Raw genomic sequence first — 20,414 nt, 5'->3', positions numbered from 1 at the left:
ATTTATTTAACAAATATATGACTATTGAATCGGGAACTCTGGTAGCATAGTGGCTAAGACACTTGCCTGCTAACCAGACGGCTGGCGGTTCAAACCCACCAGCCACTCCTCGGAAGGAAGGTTGGGCAATCCTACTTCCGTAGTGATACTGCCTCGGAAGCCCAAGGAGGGGTTGCTATGAGTCGGGTTTGACTCAACGGCACATAACAACAACAACATGACTATTGAATTAGCATGATGGACAACAGGAAACCATTGAAAATTCTTCAACAGAAAAGATAATAACAATAAATAATAATAACTAATATTTATTGAGTGATGATATGTCTGGATTGGCTCTAAGCACTTTCCATACATTGTCTCATTGATTCCTCAAACTCTGTGAGTCAGGGAGTAGTATTCTCATTTTACAAATAAGGAAACTTATCTCTAGGAAAAAAGCAAATACAAAATAGTATTTGAGAAAGAGTGAAGATCAACCCACACAATGTTACCCTTGTAGAGTCTTTGAGATCAACTAGCCTTGATTTTGTAAATGCAGAAATAGAAGCCCAGAGAAGGTGAATTGCTCAAGGGTGCATGTGCCCCGGGGTCAAACCTGTGTCTCCTGGTTCTACCATCAGTGCTCTTCAATGAGGGTAAACCATGTGCTGCGTAAAGACAGGGCGGGAGAGGGCTGTTGATAAGACATTAGTGAGTGAGGGCTCATGTTTATGAAGACCAAGCCCAGCAGGAATCTGACACTTGGTGCTGCTTACCCTGCAGGCCTGAGGAAAATCTTGAAGGTGGTGGGGCAAGTTCCAGATCTGCCATCTTGCCTGCCCCTGACCGACAACACCCGCATGCTCGCCTCTGTCCTCCTCAACAAGCTGTACGACGACCTGCGCTGTGACCCAGAGCGTGAGCACTTCCGCAAGATCTGTGAGGAGTACATCACGTGAGCTCCCTGGAGGCCTGGGGTTGGGCTCTGTAGGAGTTATCTAATACCTAATATCAGTTAGCAGCTGAAAACAGCTATAATCACCCGTTGTCTCACAGTTGGACAGGAGTTCAGAAGTGAGGTAGCTGGTAGTATAGCCTTGGGGTCTCTCAGGAGGTTGTAGCCTCTGCTGGGTCTGTAGTGATCTGAAGGCTTGACTAGAGTTGGAAGATCTGCTCCCAAAGTGACTGTTTCAAATGATTGGCATTTTGTTGCTGGCTGTTGGGAGGAGGCCAAGAGTTCCTCCCCGTGTGGACCTCTTCGCAGGATTTGCTCACATGGCTGTTGGTGGGAGTCCTCAATTCCTCACTCTCCACAGGATGGCTCGCTCCCGTGGCTGCTCACATGGCTCAGCTCTTCACCATGTGGACCTTCCCACAGACTGCTTAAGTGTCCTCACCTCATAGCAGCTGGCTTTCCTACCATTGAGTGGTCCAAGAGAAAACAAAGTGTTCTATCACCTAGCCTCAGAAGTCATACACCATCACTTCTGTTACATTGTTTTCATCAGAAGCAAGTCACTAAGTCCAGCTTACATTCAAGGGGAGAGAATTGGGCTCCACCCTTTGAAGACAGGAGTGTCAAATAATTTTGAATCTACCCCAGGCTCCTGTGGTTGAAAGGCACAGATGTCAACTTTTCAAGGAGGGAGATGTGGCTCTATAAGACTTGAAGAACTTGGTGGCCTTGCAGAGAGTAGATAAGAGGCCAGCCCCTTAGCAGCCAGAATTCCTGGGTCTTCTCTCTGCTGCTTCATGATCAATGTGACTCAGATGCTCTCTCTGGGTCCCTGTTTCTCTTTACGTGTCTTCTCCCATCTTTTCTTACTGCTACATTGCCTTTTAGAAGCTCTGGTGGTATAGTATCTAAGACACTTGACTGCAAACCAGAGGCTGGCAGTTCAAACCCACCAGCCACTCCTTGGGAGGTATCTACTTCCATAGTGATACCACCTCAGAAAACCAAGGAGGGGTCAATAAGAGTCAGATCTGACTCAATGGCAATGAGTTTGGTTTTTTTAGTTTTGGCACATGGCCTTTTAACCCTTTTGTCCCAATCATTCTCATATTTTGTTGTGCATTAGGATCACCAAGGGAACCTGTAAATTATTCCAATTCCTGGGATCCCCTTTTCTATGACTTAGTGGTATAGGGTGTGGCTCAGGAAGCAGCATGTTTAAAAAGCCCCCTAGCTGGTCTTAGGTGGGTGAGGATACTGCCTTTACTCTGTCTTTCCTTTCTCTACCCCAGGGGCTGGCAAACTTTTGCTGTAAATGGCCAGACAGTGACTATTTTAGGCTTTGGGGAGCAGGTGTAGGCCTCTATTGCATTTTTTTTCACCCCTTTAAAATGTAAGCGCCGTCCTTAGCTCTGAAGATTTGGGAATTTGGCCCACACTGTAGTTGCTGACTCTTGCTCTGTCTTATGGCTTCTACTAACCCTGACTTTGGTTCACTTACAGCCCCTCATGGCATCTCTGATCTTTCTCTACCTCAGCTTCAGCCTTTACTGCTAACATCTTGAGTCTCTCAGGAGTTCTCCAGTTGAGTTCCAGTACATGGCATGTAGGATTCCCTGTGTGGCGCAAACAGTTAAGTGCTCGACTACTGGCCAAAAGGTTGGCAGTTTGAACCCTCCCAGAGGCACCTGGGAAGTCAGGCCTGGAGAGCTGCTTCCGAAAGGTGACAGCCTTGAAAACCCCGTGAAAACCTCTGCACACATGGGGTCATCATGAGTCAGGATCAACTTGACATCCACAACAGATGTCACCTGGCTCGTCCTTGTTGGGGCAACGCTTTTTGATTTCAATAATTCTCACCTTTTATTGTGCTTAAGAATCCGTAGGGGAGCTGGTGGAGGGCTCCCTGCCCTGCCTCTGTCAGCCTAGGGAATGGCTGCTTTTGCTCAGGCCCCCCAATCCCTAGGCCAGTCACCAGAGGCTGAGGGGGTGTGGTCACCACTGCAGTCAAAAAAGCAGACCCCAGGCCATCCCTCTGCAAGGGGGAGGCCCAGGTAATATATTCTGCATCTTCAGGGCCAGTTTAAAGGGCCAGAGTAAAACCAGTTGCTATGGAGTCAATTGTGACTCACAGCAACCCCATGTGTGCAGCATGGAACGGTGTTTCATAGGGTTTTCATGACTGACCTTTTGGAAGCAGATTTCCAGGCCTTACTTCCAAGGCATCTCTGGGTGGGTTCGAACCACCAACCTTTATGATTAATAATTGACCACTTAACATTTGCACCACCCTGGGACTAGTTTAAAGGAAAAACCTCCAATTAATTATGAAAGACTCTGGTCCTCTAGGCATGAGTGGAGTGGAAATTAGACACAGGACTTTGAAGGTCAGAGGTGGAGAGGTCCAGAGGTTCCAGAGAGAACCCTCCCCAAGAAAACTCAAAATCATTAAAAAAAAAAAAGGACAAGTTTTGTTGGTCTGATAGAGCCTGGTGAGACCCCTGAGACTATGGCCCCTAGCTACTCTTCAGGTCTGGAACTAAGCTCACTCCTGTGGCTTCCAGCCAAACAATAGACAGGCACGTGGGTTGAACATTTACAACGGGTAGGTACACTCCTTAGAGGGATCAATCAATCAGTCGTTGAAGAACAGAAGGGCAGTGTTTGCACAGGGAACTAGCTGGGGGGGCGGGGGGAGGTGCAGGAGTGCATGGGAGGGAAAGACACAGGGAAGAGGTAACTACAGGGAGCAAGTGGGAAGAGAGCTGTTACACGGTGGGGAATTGCAGTCAATGTCATGAAACAAAATGGGAATGAACTGCTGTATGAAAAATGAATTTGCTCTGTAAACTTTCACCCAAGCCACAATAAAAAGTAAAAAAAAAAAGAGAGAGAAAGAGAGAGAGAGACCCTTCCCCTACCTTACAAACAGAGTCCCAGAGGGGCTGGCCCTCCCTGGTCACCCAGCAATTCAGAGGCAGATGTGAAATCAGAGCCCAGGTCTCCATCTGAGTCTGTGTGGAGTCCCTACTTACTGGTCCACACTGCTTTCTCTCATTTACATGTAACTACATTTCGATTCCCCACATTAAACCAACCTGGGCAGGTCCCTGAAGGGTCAGAAGGCCTGTCACCTCTGATGTCCCCAAACAGAGATTCTCCCATACTGTAGACAATAATAGATTCTGAAAGCAAGGCCTGCTCCCCCTTGGTGGGGGAGGGAACTGAGCCCAGACAGGGCAGTGACTCTCCCTGGCCCCATCATGAGCTAGCCATGCTGTAGAGGGATCCAGCTGCCAGCACCATGCTAGGCCTTTCGTGTCCTTGTGGATGCTGTGTAGTCTGCCACACTCCTTTCAGGAATGAAGGGTTTATTCCCCCGCTACTGGGAAGGCTGTCAGCTCTCAGCTGTCACCTCGCTCTGGGACTGGCCTCAGCTGAGGACAGCCAGCTCCCTCTTCTTGGGGCAGTAGGCATCCAATAACTTGACCTTTGCCCCAGCTTGGAACAGGCTTAAAGGTCATCCCAGCTCCAGAACTCTGTGCAGGCTGAAGCTTTGTTCCAACTGCATTGCAGCCCAACACCTCCCTCTACCCAGGCCTGCTCCTGTTCATCCCAAAAGCTCTCGCCTGCATGTGAATCTCTGTCTCAAAGTATGCTTCCTGGGGACCCAACCTGCAACAAGTCTTTCATGTCATTTAATCCTCGCTACAATACTGAGGCACAGCAGTACTATCCTCAGTTTGCAGATCAGTAACCTGAGGCTCAGAGCGGTTCAGTGAACTGCCCAAGGTCACACAGGACATGAGTGATACAGCCTGAATGCAAATCCCAATCTGTCTGCCTCCAAATCCTACACTGTTCCTTTTCTCCCCACCAGGCCAATTCTCTTGACCACCCTTCCCCTCTGTTGCAGGGGCACGTTTGACCCCCAGAACATGGACAAGAATGTGAGTGCTATCCAAACAGTGTCAGGGATCCTGCAGGGCCCCTTCGACCTGGGCAACCAGCTGCTGGGGCTGAAAGGCGTGATGGAGATGATGGTTGCCCTGTGTGGCTCGGAGCGAGAGCAGGACCAGCTGGTGGCCGTGGAGGCCCTCATCCATGCCTCCACCAAGCTCAGCCGCGCCAGCTTCATCATCACCAATGGCATATCGATGCTCAAGGAGATTTACAAGACCACCAAAAATGAGAAAATCAAGATCCGCACGCTGGTGGTGAGTGGGCTCAGTACCACCCACTTCCCCAGTGGTAGGCACTATGCCAGGCACCAGAGACACCAGGATGAATGAGACATGGCCCCTAATCTTGGGAGCTCATGGTCTAAGGGGCACACAGAGCCATCCACAGGACCCTGCAGAACAGGGTGATAGCTCTTCTGAGCGGACTTGCGGGGGGTTGTGAGAACATAGATTCAGAACCCTGGGCACTGCTGCTCTACCCGAGCACATCTGCCTCTGTGCTTATGAACAACACAAGCACAGATGAGCTTTTGTCCAGAAAGTATTTTCAGCACAAACTCCAAACAAAAACTCAGTTATTTCCTTAATCATATTCACTCACTATAGCACCGTCAGACCTGCTTCCATTTTGATTTTCCTGAAATTAGGTCCCCAAACTTTCTTTTTTTCTTGTAAACTGTAAAGATGCGAGTGATGGATTCAGTTTTTGTTCCTATGAATTTTCTTTTTAATTAATGTTAGCTTTTGCCCTGGTGAGTTTTCTTTTATTGAAGATTTTTTTTTTTCCTAACAAGAGTCCAGTTTTTCTTGGTTAATATTTTGCACATCTATGTCATCACTCAGGAACTCTGGTAGCATAGTGCCTAAGGCACTTGACTGCTAACCAGAAGGCTGGCGTTTCAAACCCACCAGCCACTCCTCGGAAGGAAGGTTGGGCAATCTACTTCCATAGTGATACTGCCTCAGAAACCCAAGGAGGGGTTGCTATGAGTCAGGTCTGACTCGACGGCACATAACAACAACATGTCATCACTCTGGGCTGTCACAGTGTTACCACTGCAGTTTTGGATGTGGTTGACATTCTCTTGTGCTAGCTTTTAAAGATGGCAGAAACAAAACACCCTTGGGGTCAAAATAGTAGGGACAAAACGACAGGGTAAAGACCTCCAGCTTTGTGGGTGTCAGCTCTAATCTCTCAAGGTCAGGAAAGGCATTTCAGAAGGGGTGTTAGCCACAGAGGCTCATGCAGGTAAAGAAAAGGAGCCAGATGTTCCAGTGACAGGGACCCATATGAACAAGGCCTCTTCCATAAGCCCAGTCTGACCGTACTATTTCCTCTGTCTCCCCACCTCTGCAGGGACTCTGTAAACTCGGCTCTGCAGGCGGCACAGACTATGGTCTCAGGCAATTTGCCGAAGGGTCAACGGAGAAGCTGGCCAAACAGTGTCGCAAGTAAGGGGGTTGTATGTCCTCAGGTCTAACATCTTCCTATTGGCTTCCTTGTGGGAGCCTCTGGGGTACACACTAATGGACTCTAGATGTTGAAAAGCTTCCCCCTCCCCTGCTGTCCACTGCCCTGAAATCTCTGATTTCTGGACCCAGTGCTGGCACCCTTCTTCCAGCACCTCTCCCTCCCCTTCCAGGTGGCTGTGCAATGCAGCCATAGACACCCGGACCCGGCGCTGGGCAGTGGAGGGGCTGGCCTACCTCACGCTGGATGCTGATGTCAAGGATGACTTTGTCCAGGACATTCCTGCCCTGCAGGCCATGTTTGAGCTGGCCAAGGCAAGTTGAGCCCTAACCCTTGACTTCAGGACCCATTGGCCCCTCTGGATATAAGCCCACAGGACTTTCCACTGAGCCTCATCCTGACTCTACCCATCCAAACCAAACGGAACTCACTGTCACTGGTGGATTTGACATTTTGGTTAGCAGCTGAGTGCTTAATCCCGGAATCACCAGGGCTTCTCTCTTGAGAGTACAGAATAAATAGGAATTTATGAGCAGGGCCAGGTTTCTCTCCTTCTGTGCTGTTTGTGTGTCACCCCCCACCCCCACCCCACCAAGATATAGCTACAACAGCCACACCCTTCCTAAACCAACTTTTATCAGACCGTGTGAGTGAGCCATCTTGGAAGCAGAGGTTTGCTCTGAAGCTTCCTTCCTGCCGCCCCTCCCCCACCCCATGCCTCTAGACCAGCGACAAGACCATCCTGTACTCAGTGGCCACCACCCTGGTGAACTGCACCAACAGCTATGATGTCAAGGAGGTCATCCCCGAGCTCGTGCAGCTGGCCAAGTTCTCCAAGCAACATGTACCTGAGGAGCACCCAAAGGTAGGACAGTCTGCTCAGGTGGGGGGTGGACTGTGCCACCAAATGCCCAAAAGAGGTGGAGCAGGAAATAACGATGCCTGGGTGCCGTGCAGCCCGTGTTTGGGATGATTGGGGACATGTAAATTGAAGATGGCTGGAGCTCTGGTAGAGTAGTGCCTAAGGCACTTGACTGCTAACCAGAAGGCTGGCCGTTCAAACCCACCAGCCACTCCTCAGAAGGAAGATGGGGCAATCTACTTCCGTAGTGATACCGCCTCAGAAACCCAAGGAACAACAAATTGAACATGACAATGATAAATTACCCCACCAGGTGGCGCTCATGTTTTTTCTTTGTTTTCATTTTCTACCTTGGAAAAGTAATTTGTGCTTTGAGGAAACAAACGGAGCCATGATGAGCATATTTCGATTTATATTGCTGATTTTACGACTTTTGGATAGTTTCATTTCATGTTTCTTTCATGTACAAAAATTTTATTTTTTTTCCCTGGGCTGTCTGGGTTTGGGGACATAGGTGCTAAGTATGAGTAACAGGGGAGGCAAAGGTTCCCACCAGGCCAGATGTCACAAGTCCCCTTCAGGCCCTTCCTGTGGACTCCCTCCACACAAGGTCATCATTTGTATGTGATTTGCTGTTTGAATATATATGTATCCCATTCCCAGCCAGTAAAATCATTTTGTTTTTTAAAAATGGTAAAAGTAATATAACCAGGTTGCAAAACAAAAAAATGAGTAATAGAGAAAAGAAAATAACCATTCACAATTACATCATTTCCATAGGACCACTCTTGGCATTTTTACATATTACCTACCAGAATTAAATTTTACTCTTGTACATCTTTTTTTCTTTTCATAGTTATGGCCTGGAGGTAGTTGTGATTTTGGAAAATAGTTGAAGTGTTTTCCATATTGTCATATATACTCTCTGAGTCATTTTTAAAAGTTGCATAGCATTTCACCCAGGCAACGACTCCATATAGCATGTTCCTCTCTTGTGAAGTTCAGATGTGGCTTCTAGAAATTGCCCATGACTGTCACCTTCTTCCCAGCCACTCTAAGAATTAGCTGTAGTGACTATTCAGCTCTGAGATTGCAAAAACAACCATTGTTAGCAACCTCATCTGTTCCTTATCCTCTTTCATTCCTGCCTACACTCCACTGCCTATAATGGAAAGCCAATCTTTTGCAAGAAAAATAATGTATGGTTCATCAGGTGTTTTGGATGGATCATCAGTTTTTTGCTTCATTCCCCTGTGAATTAAAGAGCCTTTGAAATTAATTTCCTTACCCCATCAGCTACTCAAGCTCTGTATTCTGAATAGAGTTGTTAGGTGCCTTTGAGTTGGTTCCAACGCACAGTGACTGTACGTACAACAGAATAAAATGCTGCCTGGTCCTGCACCATCCTCACCCCGTTGGCATGCTTGAGCCCATCGTCGCAGCCACTGGGTCAACCCATCCAACTGAAGGTCTTCCCCTTTTTTTGCAGACTCTCTTTTTTTGCCAAGCATGGTATTGCATTCTGAGTGTCTTCCAACCTGAGGGGCTCATCTTCTGGCCCTGTATCAGAGTTTCCCTGCTATTCATAACATTTTCAGTGGCCAATTTTTTCAGAAGTGGACCTGCCCATGTCCTTCCTAGTCTGTCTCAATCTGGAAGTTCTACTGAAACCTGCCCACCATGGGTGACCCTGCTGGCATTTGAAATACCAGTGGCATAGGTTTCAACATCACAGCAGCACGCAAGCCACCACAGTACGACAAACTGACAGATGAGTGGTGGATTCATACAGCAGAGCATGCCATGTGCCCCTTTGCAGTTGCTTGGACAAAGGGAGTTAGGAGAAGTATATTCCATTCTCAGTGCTGCTGTAACAAATTTCCACAAACACAGTGACCTAAAACAACAGGTGTTTATTCTCTTACAGTTCTAGAAGTCAGAGTCTAAAATCAATCTCTCTGGGCTAAAGTCAAGGTGCCGGCAGGGCTGGCACCTTCTAGAGGCCCAGAGAGAAGGGACATTTCTTTGCTTTTTTCTCTTCTAGAAACTGCCTTCATTCACTGGCTCATGACCCCTTCCTCAAATCACTCCAAGCTTCCATCATCAATTACATCTCTTACCACTAACTCTGATCCCCCTGCTTTCCTTTTACAAGGATGTCTGTGATCATATAGAGTCCACCTGGATCATCCAGGATAACCTACCTACCTAAAGATCCTTAACTTAACACATCTGCAGATTCCCTTTCACCATGGAAGGTAACATAGTCACAGGTTCTGGGCATCCCAATCTGGACCCTGTTAGAGGGTCATTATCCAGCATACTGCAAGAATTCAGAAATGGACCATCTTTATGGCTTAATACAAATTGGTCTGGTGTCCTGGCCCCTTCCCCATTGTCACCTTTCATCTCCCCAGGACAAGAAGGACTTCATAGACATGCGGGTGAAGCGGCTTCTGAAGGCAGGTGTCATTTCTGCGCTGACCTGCATGGTGAAAGCGGACAATGCCATCCTCACCAACCAGACCAAGGAGCTGCTGGCCAGGTGTGGCTGCGGTTGGCCAGAGTGGGGCTGGGCTGGCATCGGAGGGGTCGTGGAGGGGAGGAGGCTGAACAGGGAGATAGCAATGGCAAGGGATTAAATGAAGAGATTGGGATGCATGGGGGCCTAGAGAAGAAACTGAAGGGGATCCACACTGGAAAGTGACTAGGTGAAGCAGATCATCACAGAAGGAAATGTACACTAGGATAAAAGAGGTCAATATCCATTGGTAGCATAGTGCCTAAGGCCCTTGACTGCTAATCAGAAGGCTGGTGGTTCAAACCCACCAGCCACTCCTCGGAAGGAAGGTTGGGCAATCTACTTCTGTAGCGATACTGTCTTGGATACCTAAGGAGGGGTCGCTATCAATCGGGTCCAACTCGATGGCACATAACAACAAAAACAACATCCATTCTGGTTACCTTGTTCCCAAGCCCCTGTGTGGGATCTGCTGTTCCAGAGATTAAGGCAGTCTCTGATCAGGAAGCTTACATCTGGGGGGGGAGGCAGCCAAGGTCTCAGTTTCAATACAGTGTGATGGGTCCCACATTGGGGAATGCAGAGTTGCCTGGAGCGCAAGCCGTAGCACCTCTTCATCATAGGGTTTTGCTGGCTCTGACTTGCTGGCCTGGGAAGCATGTGCTGGTGCATTAAATGTTCTCCTTTATCCTTGGCTCTGCAGGGTGTTTCTGGCACTGTGTGACAGCCCAAAGGACAGAGGCACCATTGTAGCTCAAGGTGGTGGCAAGGTAATTGGGTGGTATGAGATCTTTGCTATCCTGGAAGTTGTGCGTGTGTGTGTGCGTGTGCGCATAACCTCATGTATACTCTTTGCCTGGCCCAATAACGTACTCCGTGACCAACCCAACCTCCTGGAACTCAGTTAACTACTTGTGCTATCTGGGCACAAACCCCCAACCAGTTTCTGCCCGTTTTTATGATGTGTCATGGGATTTACTTTGGAAACACACTTGTACTCCTTGTGGTTAGCAGTCAAATGCCTCAGGCACTATGCCACCAGAGCTCCCTACTGGAAGGAATCAAGGTGCAAATAAGAGACTTTGGACTTTGAAGTAGAAGACTTAAGAGTTAAGTCCTTGCTCTGCCTGTTTTTAAGGAGCTCTGGTGGTTCAGTTCTCCATAAGGCACTTGACTGCTAACCAGAAGGGTGGTGGTTTAAACCCACCAGCCACTCCTGGGAAGGAAGATTGGGCAATCTACTTCCAGAGAGATACCACCTCAGAAACCCAAGGAGGGGTCGTTATGAGTTGAATCAACTCGACAGCGGTGAGTTTGGTTTGATTTGGTTTGGTTTGGTGGTGCAGTTGTTAAGGCATCTGGCTGCTAACCAAAAGTTCTATGGTTCAAACCCACCAGCCACGAAAGAAAGATGAGGCAGCCTGCTTCCATAAAGATTTATAGCCTTGGGATCCCAATGGGGCTTGGTATGAGTTGGGATGCCTGTTTTTAGTTATGAATAAATTGTTTAACCTCTTGGAGCTACAGGTTCCTCATCTGTAAAGTGGGCCAATTCTCTCTCTTTCTCTCTCACACACACACACACACTTTGCATGAGGTCACAAAGATGAGAGAAAATACACTTAAAATATTGGCTCATAGTACGTGCTCAACAAAAGCCACTGTTATGATTAGGTTTGGCTTAGGCAGAAAGTGAAACATCAGTTTATTGACTGATTGAGTTTTGCAAAAGCAGAATGAACTTATGAATAGGTGAAGGGAGGTAGGGGTGAAGTCCTTGATGTGTGCTGGGACCAAGGGCATGAGTTGGTAACATTTTAAACTGTATTCTATGATAGCTCAAGAGCAGCTTATCTTAAGAGTCCTCCTGCATCTCTGATGGGACAGACAGATGGCAGATAACAGCTGGAGAAGAAAGAAGGCGAGAGGCTGGGGCTCTGTGAGCACGCACTGACTGTGTCCCTTCTTGCAGGCCCTGATTCCCCTGGCCTTGGAGGGCACTGACGTGGGCAAGGTGAAGGCAGCCCATGCCCTCGCAAAGATCGCTGCCGTCTCCAACCCGGACATCGCCTTTCCGGGGGAGCGGGTAGGTGTCTGTGTCAGGTGGGGTGGGAGGATGGGAGAAGTCTCCTCTGCTCCTAAGGGCCTTTCCCTTGTCACCCTACCTCCCACCTGGGAAGGGGCCATCGTGCTGTCACAGAGAGGACGTATGCTCCCATCTGTCTGGTTCCGAGACCCAGGTACCTGGATTCTGGGAAAAGTGAGGAAAATAATCCTGCCTTTTAGATCATTAGAAGCCCTGGTGGTGCAGTGGTTCAATGCTCAGCTGCTAACTGAAAGGTCAGGAGTTCAAACCCACCAGTAGCTCCATGGGAGAAAGAAAGCAGTCTGCTTCCATGAAGATTTATAGGCATGGAAACTCTATGGGGGGAATTCTACCCTGTTCTATGGAGTCACCATGAGTTGAAATTGACTAGACGACAATGGGTTTTGGTTTGGGATCATTGTGAAGATTACATTAGGCAATGTATGGGAAAATGTTTGGAAATGTTAAAGCTTGGCACCAATAAATGTAAGGGACTGAGGATGACCCACACCTGCAACTCCCTGCCCTCCTAGGTGTATGAGGTGGTGCGGCCCCTCGTTCGTCTCCTGGACACAGAGAGGGACGGCCTCCAGAACTACGAGGCCCTCCTAGGCCTCACCAACCTGTCTGGACGGAGCGACAAACTCCGGTGAGTGGGGGGCACGTGGGGAGAGCTAGCTCACAAAGTCATTGAAATTTCACCTACGTCTTGTACTACAGCTGTTCTCTGAGGGCAAGATCAAAGGCAGAAGGTGGGAATCCCAGTAAGAAAGATGTGAGTTAACACCTGGAAAGACTGGAGTAAGTGTGTAAAGTAAAAACCAAAACCAAACCAAACTCACTGCCATCGAGTCAGGTCCAACTCATAGCGACCCCTCCTTGGGTTTCCGAGGCATTATCAATACGGAAGTAGGTTGCCCAACCTTCCTTCTGAGGAGTGGCTGGTGGGTTTGAACCCAAAGGAGGCTGTAAAGCAGTAATCAAGATACCCAGGTGGGGGGTGGGGATCAAGTGTGCTCCTTCTTGGAAGCAAGGGTAGGTGGAGCATATTGGGTTGAGATTCTTTTTGGCTGCAAGTGGCTGAAAACTCACTTCCAGGAGGACAACTAGCAGAGGCCAGGGAACTAGCTTTGATGACAAAAAAGCAAAACAACCAAACCAGTTGCCCTTGAATTCACCCCACGTCATGGCGACCCCATTGTGCTGGCATAGAGCTGTGCTCCACAGGGTTTCCAATGGCTGTGCCTCTCAGATGTAGATTGCCAGGCCTTTCTTCCAAAGTGCTTTGGGTGGATTCCAGTAGCCAACTTGTCAGTTAGTAGCTGAACACTTAACTGTTTACGCCATCCAGGGACTTGCTTGATGAGCAAAATGCATTCCTATTTAAAATATGTCTTGGTGGGGAAGTTAGCTTAGAGAAGTTCTATCATTTGTCCATTTTCCCACAGCTAGTAAGTGGTAGAGTTCACATGTGCTCCTATTTGGTTCCAAGCCCCAAGCACTCTCTACAACACCTATGCTGCTTTACTGTTTTTGAAATTCACTTACTGGTTTCGTTCTTTTGTTCATCTAATCTTACATTCAACAAATATTTATAAAAACTACCAACAACAGGAATATACACTCAACTCCATCTGGCTTAAGCAGAAAGGGAATTTGATTACTCCTAAAAATAAAAAGTAATCCAGAAAAATAATCAGGTAAGATGTGTGTCAGGCTTGTGTCCTTTCACCGTACTTATTCGGCCTGTACGCTGAGCAAATAATCCAGAAGCTGTATTTCATGGAGAATGTGGCATCAGGATTGGAGGAAGACTCATTAATCTGTGATATGCAGATGACACAACCTTGCTTGCTAAAAACAAAGAAGACTTGAAGCACTTAACTAATAACAATAAAAAAAACTACAGCCTTCAGAATGGATTACACTTCACCATAAAGAAAACAAAAATTCTCACAACTAGACCAATAAGCAGAATCATGATAAATAGCGAAAAGACTGAAGTTGTCAAGGATTTCATTTTACTCGGATCCACAATCAACACTCATGGAAGCAGCAGCCAAGAAATCAAACAACCTCTTGCATTTGACAAATCTACTGCAAAAGACTTCCTTAAAGTATTAAGGAGCAAAGATATCACTTTGAAGACTAAACTGCGCCTGACCCAAGCCTTGGTATTTTCAGTAGCCTCATATGCATGTGAAAGCTGGACAATGAATAAGGAAGACTGCAGAAGAATTGATGCATTTGCATTGTGGTGTTGGTGAAGAATATTGAATGGCCTGCCAGAAGATCGAACAAATCTGTCTTGGAGGAAGTACAGTCAGAATACTCCTTAGAAGTAAGACTGATCAGATTTTATCTCTTGTACTTTGATCATTTGTCAGGTGGGACCAGACCCTGGAAAAGGATATCATGCTAGGTGAAGTAGAAAAAAAGAAAACCAAACTCACTGCCATTGAGTTGGACCCAACCCATAGCAACTCCTCCTTGGGTTTTCAAGGTAGTATCACTATGGAAGTAGGTTGCCCAATCTCCCTTCCGAGGAGTGGCTGGTGGGTTTGAGCCACCAGCTTTCTGGTTAGCAGTCAAGTGCCTTAGGCTGTTGGCAAAATAGAAGGTCAGCAAAAAAGAGGAAGACCCTCAACGAGATGGATTGACGCCGTTGTTGTGGCGCAGGGCTGGAGCATAGCAATGATTCTGAGGATGGCACAGGACTCGGCAGTGTGTTGTTCTGTTGGACCTAGGGTTGCTATGAGTTGAAACCAACTTGACAGTGCCTAACAACAACAATCCAGATTCAGGTGTGGCTTGATGCAGGGCTTACAAAGCTGCCCTAGGCCCTAGTTCTCTCGGCTTCTCTTCTGTTTTCTGTGTTGTCTCAATTCTCAGATGGGCTTTTCTCCTCTCTTGTGGTCACAAGGATGGCTTCAGACCTCTCCTCTTATCCTTTTGGCTTCATGTCCAGCAAGAAAGAGGAAGAGAGAATTTCTCTTCCCCAATAATAATATGAAAAATCTTCAGGTGGAGGAAAAAAAAGGGGCACGGGGACCAGGTTTGCTGGTCCGATAGAGCCTGGTGGAACCACTGAGACTATGGCCCCTAGCTACCCATCAGGTCTGGAATTGAACCCACACCCGTGGTTTCCAGCCAAACAAAAAACAGGCATATGAGGTGAACATTTACCTCAGGTAGATACACTCCTTGGAGAGAACAATCATGGGAGAAAGAAGGGGTGCTTATGCACAGGGAGACAGCTCGGGAGAAAGAAGTGCACGGATGGATGGACACAAGGAAGAGGTAACTGTCAGGAGGAAGTAGGAAGGGAGCTGTTGCATTGTGGTAAATTGTGGTCAATGTCATGAGACACAGTGTGTGTGAACTGCTGTATGAAAGGTGAATTTGCTCTGTAAATTTTCACCCAAATCACACACAAAAAAAAATCTCCAGTTGGATGGCATGTTCATCTCAGAATCCATCGCTATGGTCAAGACACTATGATAGGTCGTTTAGTTTATGCTCGTGGGTATCCCTCCTGGAGCTGGAGGAGAGATCAGCACCATGTAAATCAAGCTGAGGATGTGGCAGGGACATCACTAGGAAGGGGAGGGGGTGAGCTCTGGCTGGCCAAAAACAACACCTGCTCACTACAGAGCATTCTCCACCTCTTCTTACCCCAGGCAGAAGATTATTAAGGAGAAGGCCTTGCCGGACATCGAGAACTACATGTTTGAGAATCATGACCAGCTGCGGCAGGCGGCCACGGAGTGTATGTGCAACATGGTGGCCAACAAGGAGGTAAGGGTGAGGCTCAGGGTGAGGGATGGGGACTGAGGCATGGAGAGTCAAACCACAGGTCAGGGTTTGGGTGACAACAGGGGCTATTATGATGGTATTAAGGGAGCATTTTGGCCAGAGAGCCCAAGAATCTTTTTTTCAATTACAAACCCCTTTCCTGTACAAGGGAGACAAGGGAAAGCATGCATAGTAATATTAACCTGAGCTGTGGTTTTGAGCCCAAAGCATTGGGCTGAATGAGGCGGAAGGTGCCACTTTTCTACTTGAAAACCAGCTGCCAGCAGGTCAGTTCTGACTCATGGTGCGCCTGTGTGTGTCAGAGTAGAGCTGTGCTCCATAGCGCTTTCACTGGTGGATTGTTTTCAGAAGTAGATCACCAGGCTTCTCTTTTGAGACACCTTTGGGTGGGCGGAATCCAACCTCCAACCTTTTGTTCAGCATCCAAGCTCGTAACCATTCGCACCACCCAGGGACTTTCCACTATTTCTTAGGCCTAAATAACCTCCTAGCAAAGCAGGACATGAGGCCATGGCCTCTAAGAAGTCAAGAGAGGGCGGGGCACTTGAATTTATTGAAGGCCCACATATGTTAAAAGAAAAAAATAAATAAATGCAAAAATTCAGTTATCCTCTTGGCTTCATGTCCAGCAAGAAAGAGGAAGAGAGTTTTATAGTATTTTAAATGTTAACATTTAATCAACTGTGCTTTTCATAGATAACTATAGGATTTATACAAATAAAGTGAATTCAGAACATGTAATAGGCCTTATGTTCTAGTAATGGGATAAATGATAACCAATGATGAATGCCTTCTTTCCATCCTGCTGAGGTGTCTCTGTGCCTGTACATATAAGCTCATGAGAGATAACAACAGAGTCTAAATCTGAGGCCCTTCATGAATGTGAGCGCTAGGCCATGTGGCCCTCCTGGGCCCTCATATAGGGCCTGATGCAAGACCCAGTTTGTTTCCCTCAATACTTAACTCCAGTCTTGGATCTTCCCACTGTTATAATAGGGAAACGCAAGCCACAAAAACCGGCAAAGTTAGAGGAACTGATGTTGCCAGTGTTTCCCAGGGAGCTGGCCTAGGCTGGGCTAGGGGCCTGACAGCCATGTGATAGCAAGACAGTGTATCCAAGGAAGAGGGGACAATAGAGGGGAGTGGGAGGACAGCCTTTCCAGGGGCTAGGGGGCAGAATTAACTGCAGTAAAAAACAAAATCAGCCTGTGCAGGGATCTAAACAGAAGAGATGTCCATTTATCAGTCACCTCATAATCCAATTTGGATTCAGTGGCTCACTTCTAAGCAATGTCTTAGGGAACCACGATTCCTGTATTGTTAAGAATTGTCTCCACAAGATTGCAGAACAGAATTTCAAATTCTCATGGATTCCAGACTTTTTGATGCTGTGGAGGCTAGATGAACTCCTGAAACTACTGCCCTGGGATAAACTTTAAACCTTAAACTAAAAATATCCCCTGAAGTCTTCTTAAAATCAAACAATACTCTAACTTAATTAATTAAAAAAAAATGTCTGCCTTGAGCAGACGTTTATGTCTGCTCTTTTGAGAACTGTCTATATGGGATCAACAGCAACTCAAAAGATTAGATTAGGAAATTTAGGGGGAAGTAGGGAGCTCTGGTAGCATAGTGGCTAAGACACTTGCCTGCTAACCAGACGGCTGGCGGTTCAAACCCACCAGCCACTCCTCGGAAGGAAGGTTGGGCAATCCTACTTCCGTAGTGATACTGCCTCGGAAACCCAAGGAGGGGTCGCTATGAGTCGGGTTTGACTCGACGGCACATAACAACAACAACAACAACAAAGTTTGTTAAATGGAGAACAACTCAGAAAAGGAGGGTGAGAATGGATGCAGACAGAGGTGGTAAAACACATCAAACAGGGAGTCCCTTGTTCTCATTAACCTTTTAGCTGGAGAAGTTTCTAGCCCCATTCATTTAGCTAATCAGGGAAGACCGGATTTCCTTGGAGAGGTGGCATGAGAGAGCTGCTCAAAGGGAAGCTCCAAGGATCCTGGGTCAGGGAGCTGGGCTTCAGACACACCTTCCTGTTTTCAGGCTGGACAGCTGGAAACAGTTTTCTCTGAGTTACATAACTCATCTCCCCCTTCCTCCCATAGGTACAGGAGAGGTTCCTGGCTGATGGGAATGACCGGTTGAAGCTGGTGGTGCTGCTCTGTGGGGAGGATGATGACAAGCTACAGAATGCAGCTGCTGGAGCCCTAGCCATGTTGACAGCAGCACATAAGAAACTCTGCTTCAAGATGACTGAAGTGGTGAGAGCGGCCCTGGGAGCAGCGCGGCCTGGGTGGGCTATAGGGACCTCTCCATCCTGAGATCATGAGACTGACCTGTATGAGCCTCTGGGGGGAGGCCAGACCCTCCTGTCACCCTCCCAGGGGGTATCTGATCCTACCACCTAAGGAGAGAGGGTCTATACTCTTCGACCAAGTGCTCTAACTCAGCTCCCTCCCACTGTAGTTTTTGATGGTGCTTATTACTCATTACTTAAGAATAATAACAGTAATGACAGCAACATTACCTACTGCTGTGGAGTGCCAAGCCCCCCAAGAGAAGTGTAGAAGTGGCTGGGAATACCACAGGGACCTTGTGGTTTGGTGAAGAGTAGACAGGATGATGAGAACTTGGGTGGGACTCTGGCTATCTCAGCAGGTGTACAGGGAGTAGTACTTGCCTGTGGGTGCAAAACGAAACTTTTTTTATTTCATCAAACTGAACTGAATTTATTTCATAGACCCCCATTTTGACTGATGGTGAAAAATGTAAATTTGTCAACTCAGATTTACTGAAGTTTGGCTGAAAGACAGGCTCTTTTAGTTAGTGAGCTTAAGGCTCTCTTTGTGTGTGTGTGTTCCAAGGGGGCTGATGTCCTGGCCCAGGGCACGGGTGCTTATCCTGCTTGGTCTTTAGCCTTAAAGCCGTGGTTCTCAAACTGGAACGTGTGTAAGAATCTCCTGGAGAACTTAAAACACAGCTTCCCTAGATACTCTAATTCAGTAGATTGGGAGTGAGATGCTTATGGCCTGGGGACTACCCTTTAAAAACCACTGGCCTGAAAACAGATCTGCTGAAGTAACTGTGGTTGCCTAACTCTGGTCAGCAGGTCCACGCAGGACACTCTGTGACTCCTTGCAGCTACTGCAGGCCGAGCATTGTTCTAAGTGTTGATATATATCAAGTTATTTAATCTTCTCATCACTTTTATCAGATGGGTATTAATATATCATCCCATTTGGCAGATTAAAAATACTGAGATATAAAAAAGTCACACAGCCAATTAGTTGGGGGAAGGATTGGAATCCTTCAGAATTAGTGGCCCACACTCCTGGCCACTTCTTTGTTCGTCCTGAGCGGCTCAGAAACCTTGGATCCATTCCGTCCTCAAGTAGGATCCTCCCTCGACCATTGCTTCTCTAGTCTCTGGGGTTACTCCTCTAGTATCCAACATGGACATCTTTGCATCTCAAATCACTGGAATACTCCCTGCAAAGCGGGGCTCAGTTCCTCCTGCCCTGGGATCTTATCCCTATTGGGATTTCTATCACTCTTTCCCTCCACTCCCAAGGACTCAACTCTGAGAACTACCTATTATCAGTTACCAACAAGCATCGCAACTTTCCATGAATCCTGCCACAGCCAGCTGAACTTTCATTTTCTTTCTTTATGGTAGGAAACTCAGTGAAGCATTTACATAACTTTGCACAGATGCTCAGGGCAAAGATTTACCTTTCCTCCCCCTCTCTGTATCTGTGTCCCTATTTGAGAGCAGTGTATATAGAAGTCTATCCATGATGAGAATGGAGGATGAGAATGGAGGATGAGAGTAACATGTACAAGGAAGCACAAAGGGAAAATCCTTGGATTAGTTCAGTGATTATCCCTGTCTGCTTCCACATGTTGATCTTTTACTTTGCTCCAGACCTGGCTAAACTCTTTCAATCCATCATCTTATCAGATCATCACAGTGTTAGGAGGTAGGCATAACAGATGACAGGGCTCCAGAGGCTGGGAGAGGTTAAACAACTTTTCTGAGGTCATACAATTGGTAAGTGCCTGAGCTGGGACTTAAACACTGGTCTCTATGACTCCACAACCCATGCTGATAACTATTCTACTCTGCATGGTAATGTTGGAGCCAACTGGTGTGTGAATATAAAGGTGAAGGCTGTTGTATTTGGAGGCTGGTTTGTGCTGTTCCCATCCCTTCTCTCCCATACCATACTATGTGTCTATTGAGTGATCTGAGTCAAGCCTCCTGGCTTTAATCCAGCTCTGTCTTTGGGTGATCAGAGTGTCTATAGCCCTGTCCCTCTATGCCCAGTTGGACAGCCTGACCATCTTCACAGTGAGGGATGGAGGAGACGGTACACGTCAGACTTTAGTGGTGACTCCAGTTGAAATCAAGGCACATGCCTAGGGCGTGCCTAGGGCCCACATCTCAAAGGGCACCTAGGTTGGCAGAGACAGGCATTCCCTCATGTGCCCAGGGTGACGACACTCCTTTCTGAACACCTTGCATCTCCATTCCACTCGGACATGCAGTGAGCCTGTTCCTGCCCTTCTCAAGGCACAACCAATGGATAGGTAGGTGGGTGTGTCTCCTCTACTACTTACCAGATGTGTGACCATGGCTAAATTACTTCCCATCCCTGGACCTCAGTCCATCCATTTGTCAAATGAAAGGGCTGAGATTATTTCAACTTTCTTCTAGCTCCCTGATTCCTGCCCTGGCTTT

General features: G+C 47.3%; 1 protein-coding gene across 1 annotated transcript in view; it reads left to right on the top strand.

Moving 5' to 3' along the window:
• The window catches only part of UNC45B (unc-45 myosin chaperone B), a 35,235-nt gene that overhangs the window by 14,348 nt on the left and 473 nt on the right, over nucleotides 1-20,414 (top strand). Inside the window, exons 8-18 of the mRNA XM_007937307.1 lie at nucleotides 766-937; nucleotides 4,854-5,154; nucleotides 6,257-6,351; nucleotides 6,543-6,684; nucleotides 7,095-7,235; nucleotides 9,650-9,777; nucleotides 10,457-10,523; nucleotides 11,726-11,839; nucleotides 12,373-12,488; nucleotides 15,520-15,637; nucleotides 17,779-17,934. Of these exons, the coding sequence (XP_007935498.1) occupies nucleotides 766-937; nucleotides 4,854-5,154; nucleotides 6,257-6,351; nucleotides 6,543-6,684; nucleotides 7,095-7,235; nucleotides 9,650-9,777; nucleotides 10,457-10,523; nucleotides 11,726-11,839; nucleotides 12,373-12,488; nucleotides 15,520-15,637; nucleotides 17,779-17,934 (1,550 nt within the window). The remainder of the gene's footprint in view (nucleotides 1-765; nucleotides 938-4,853; nucleotides 5,155-6,256; nucleotides 6,352-6,542; nucleotides 6,685-7,094; nucleotides 7,236-9,649; nucleotides 9,778-10,456; nucleotides 10,524-11,725; nucleotides 11,840-12,372; nucleotides 12,489-15,519; nucleotides 15,638-17,778; nucleotides 17,935-20,414) is intronic.

Source organism: Orycteropus afer, unplaced genomic scaffold (genome assembly GCF_000298275.1).
Source record: "Orycteropus afer afer isolate SDZICR_OR568_19922 unplaced genomic scaffold, OryAfe1.0 scaffold00042, whole genome shotgun sequence".
Lineage (NCBI taxonomy): Eukaryota > Metazoa > Chordata > Mammalia > Tubulidentata > Orycteropodidae > Orycteropus > Orycteropus afer.
This window is presented reverse-complemented; position numbering and strand designations above follow the sequence as displayed.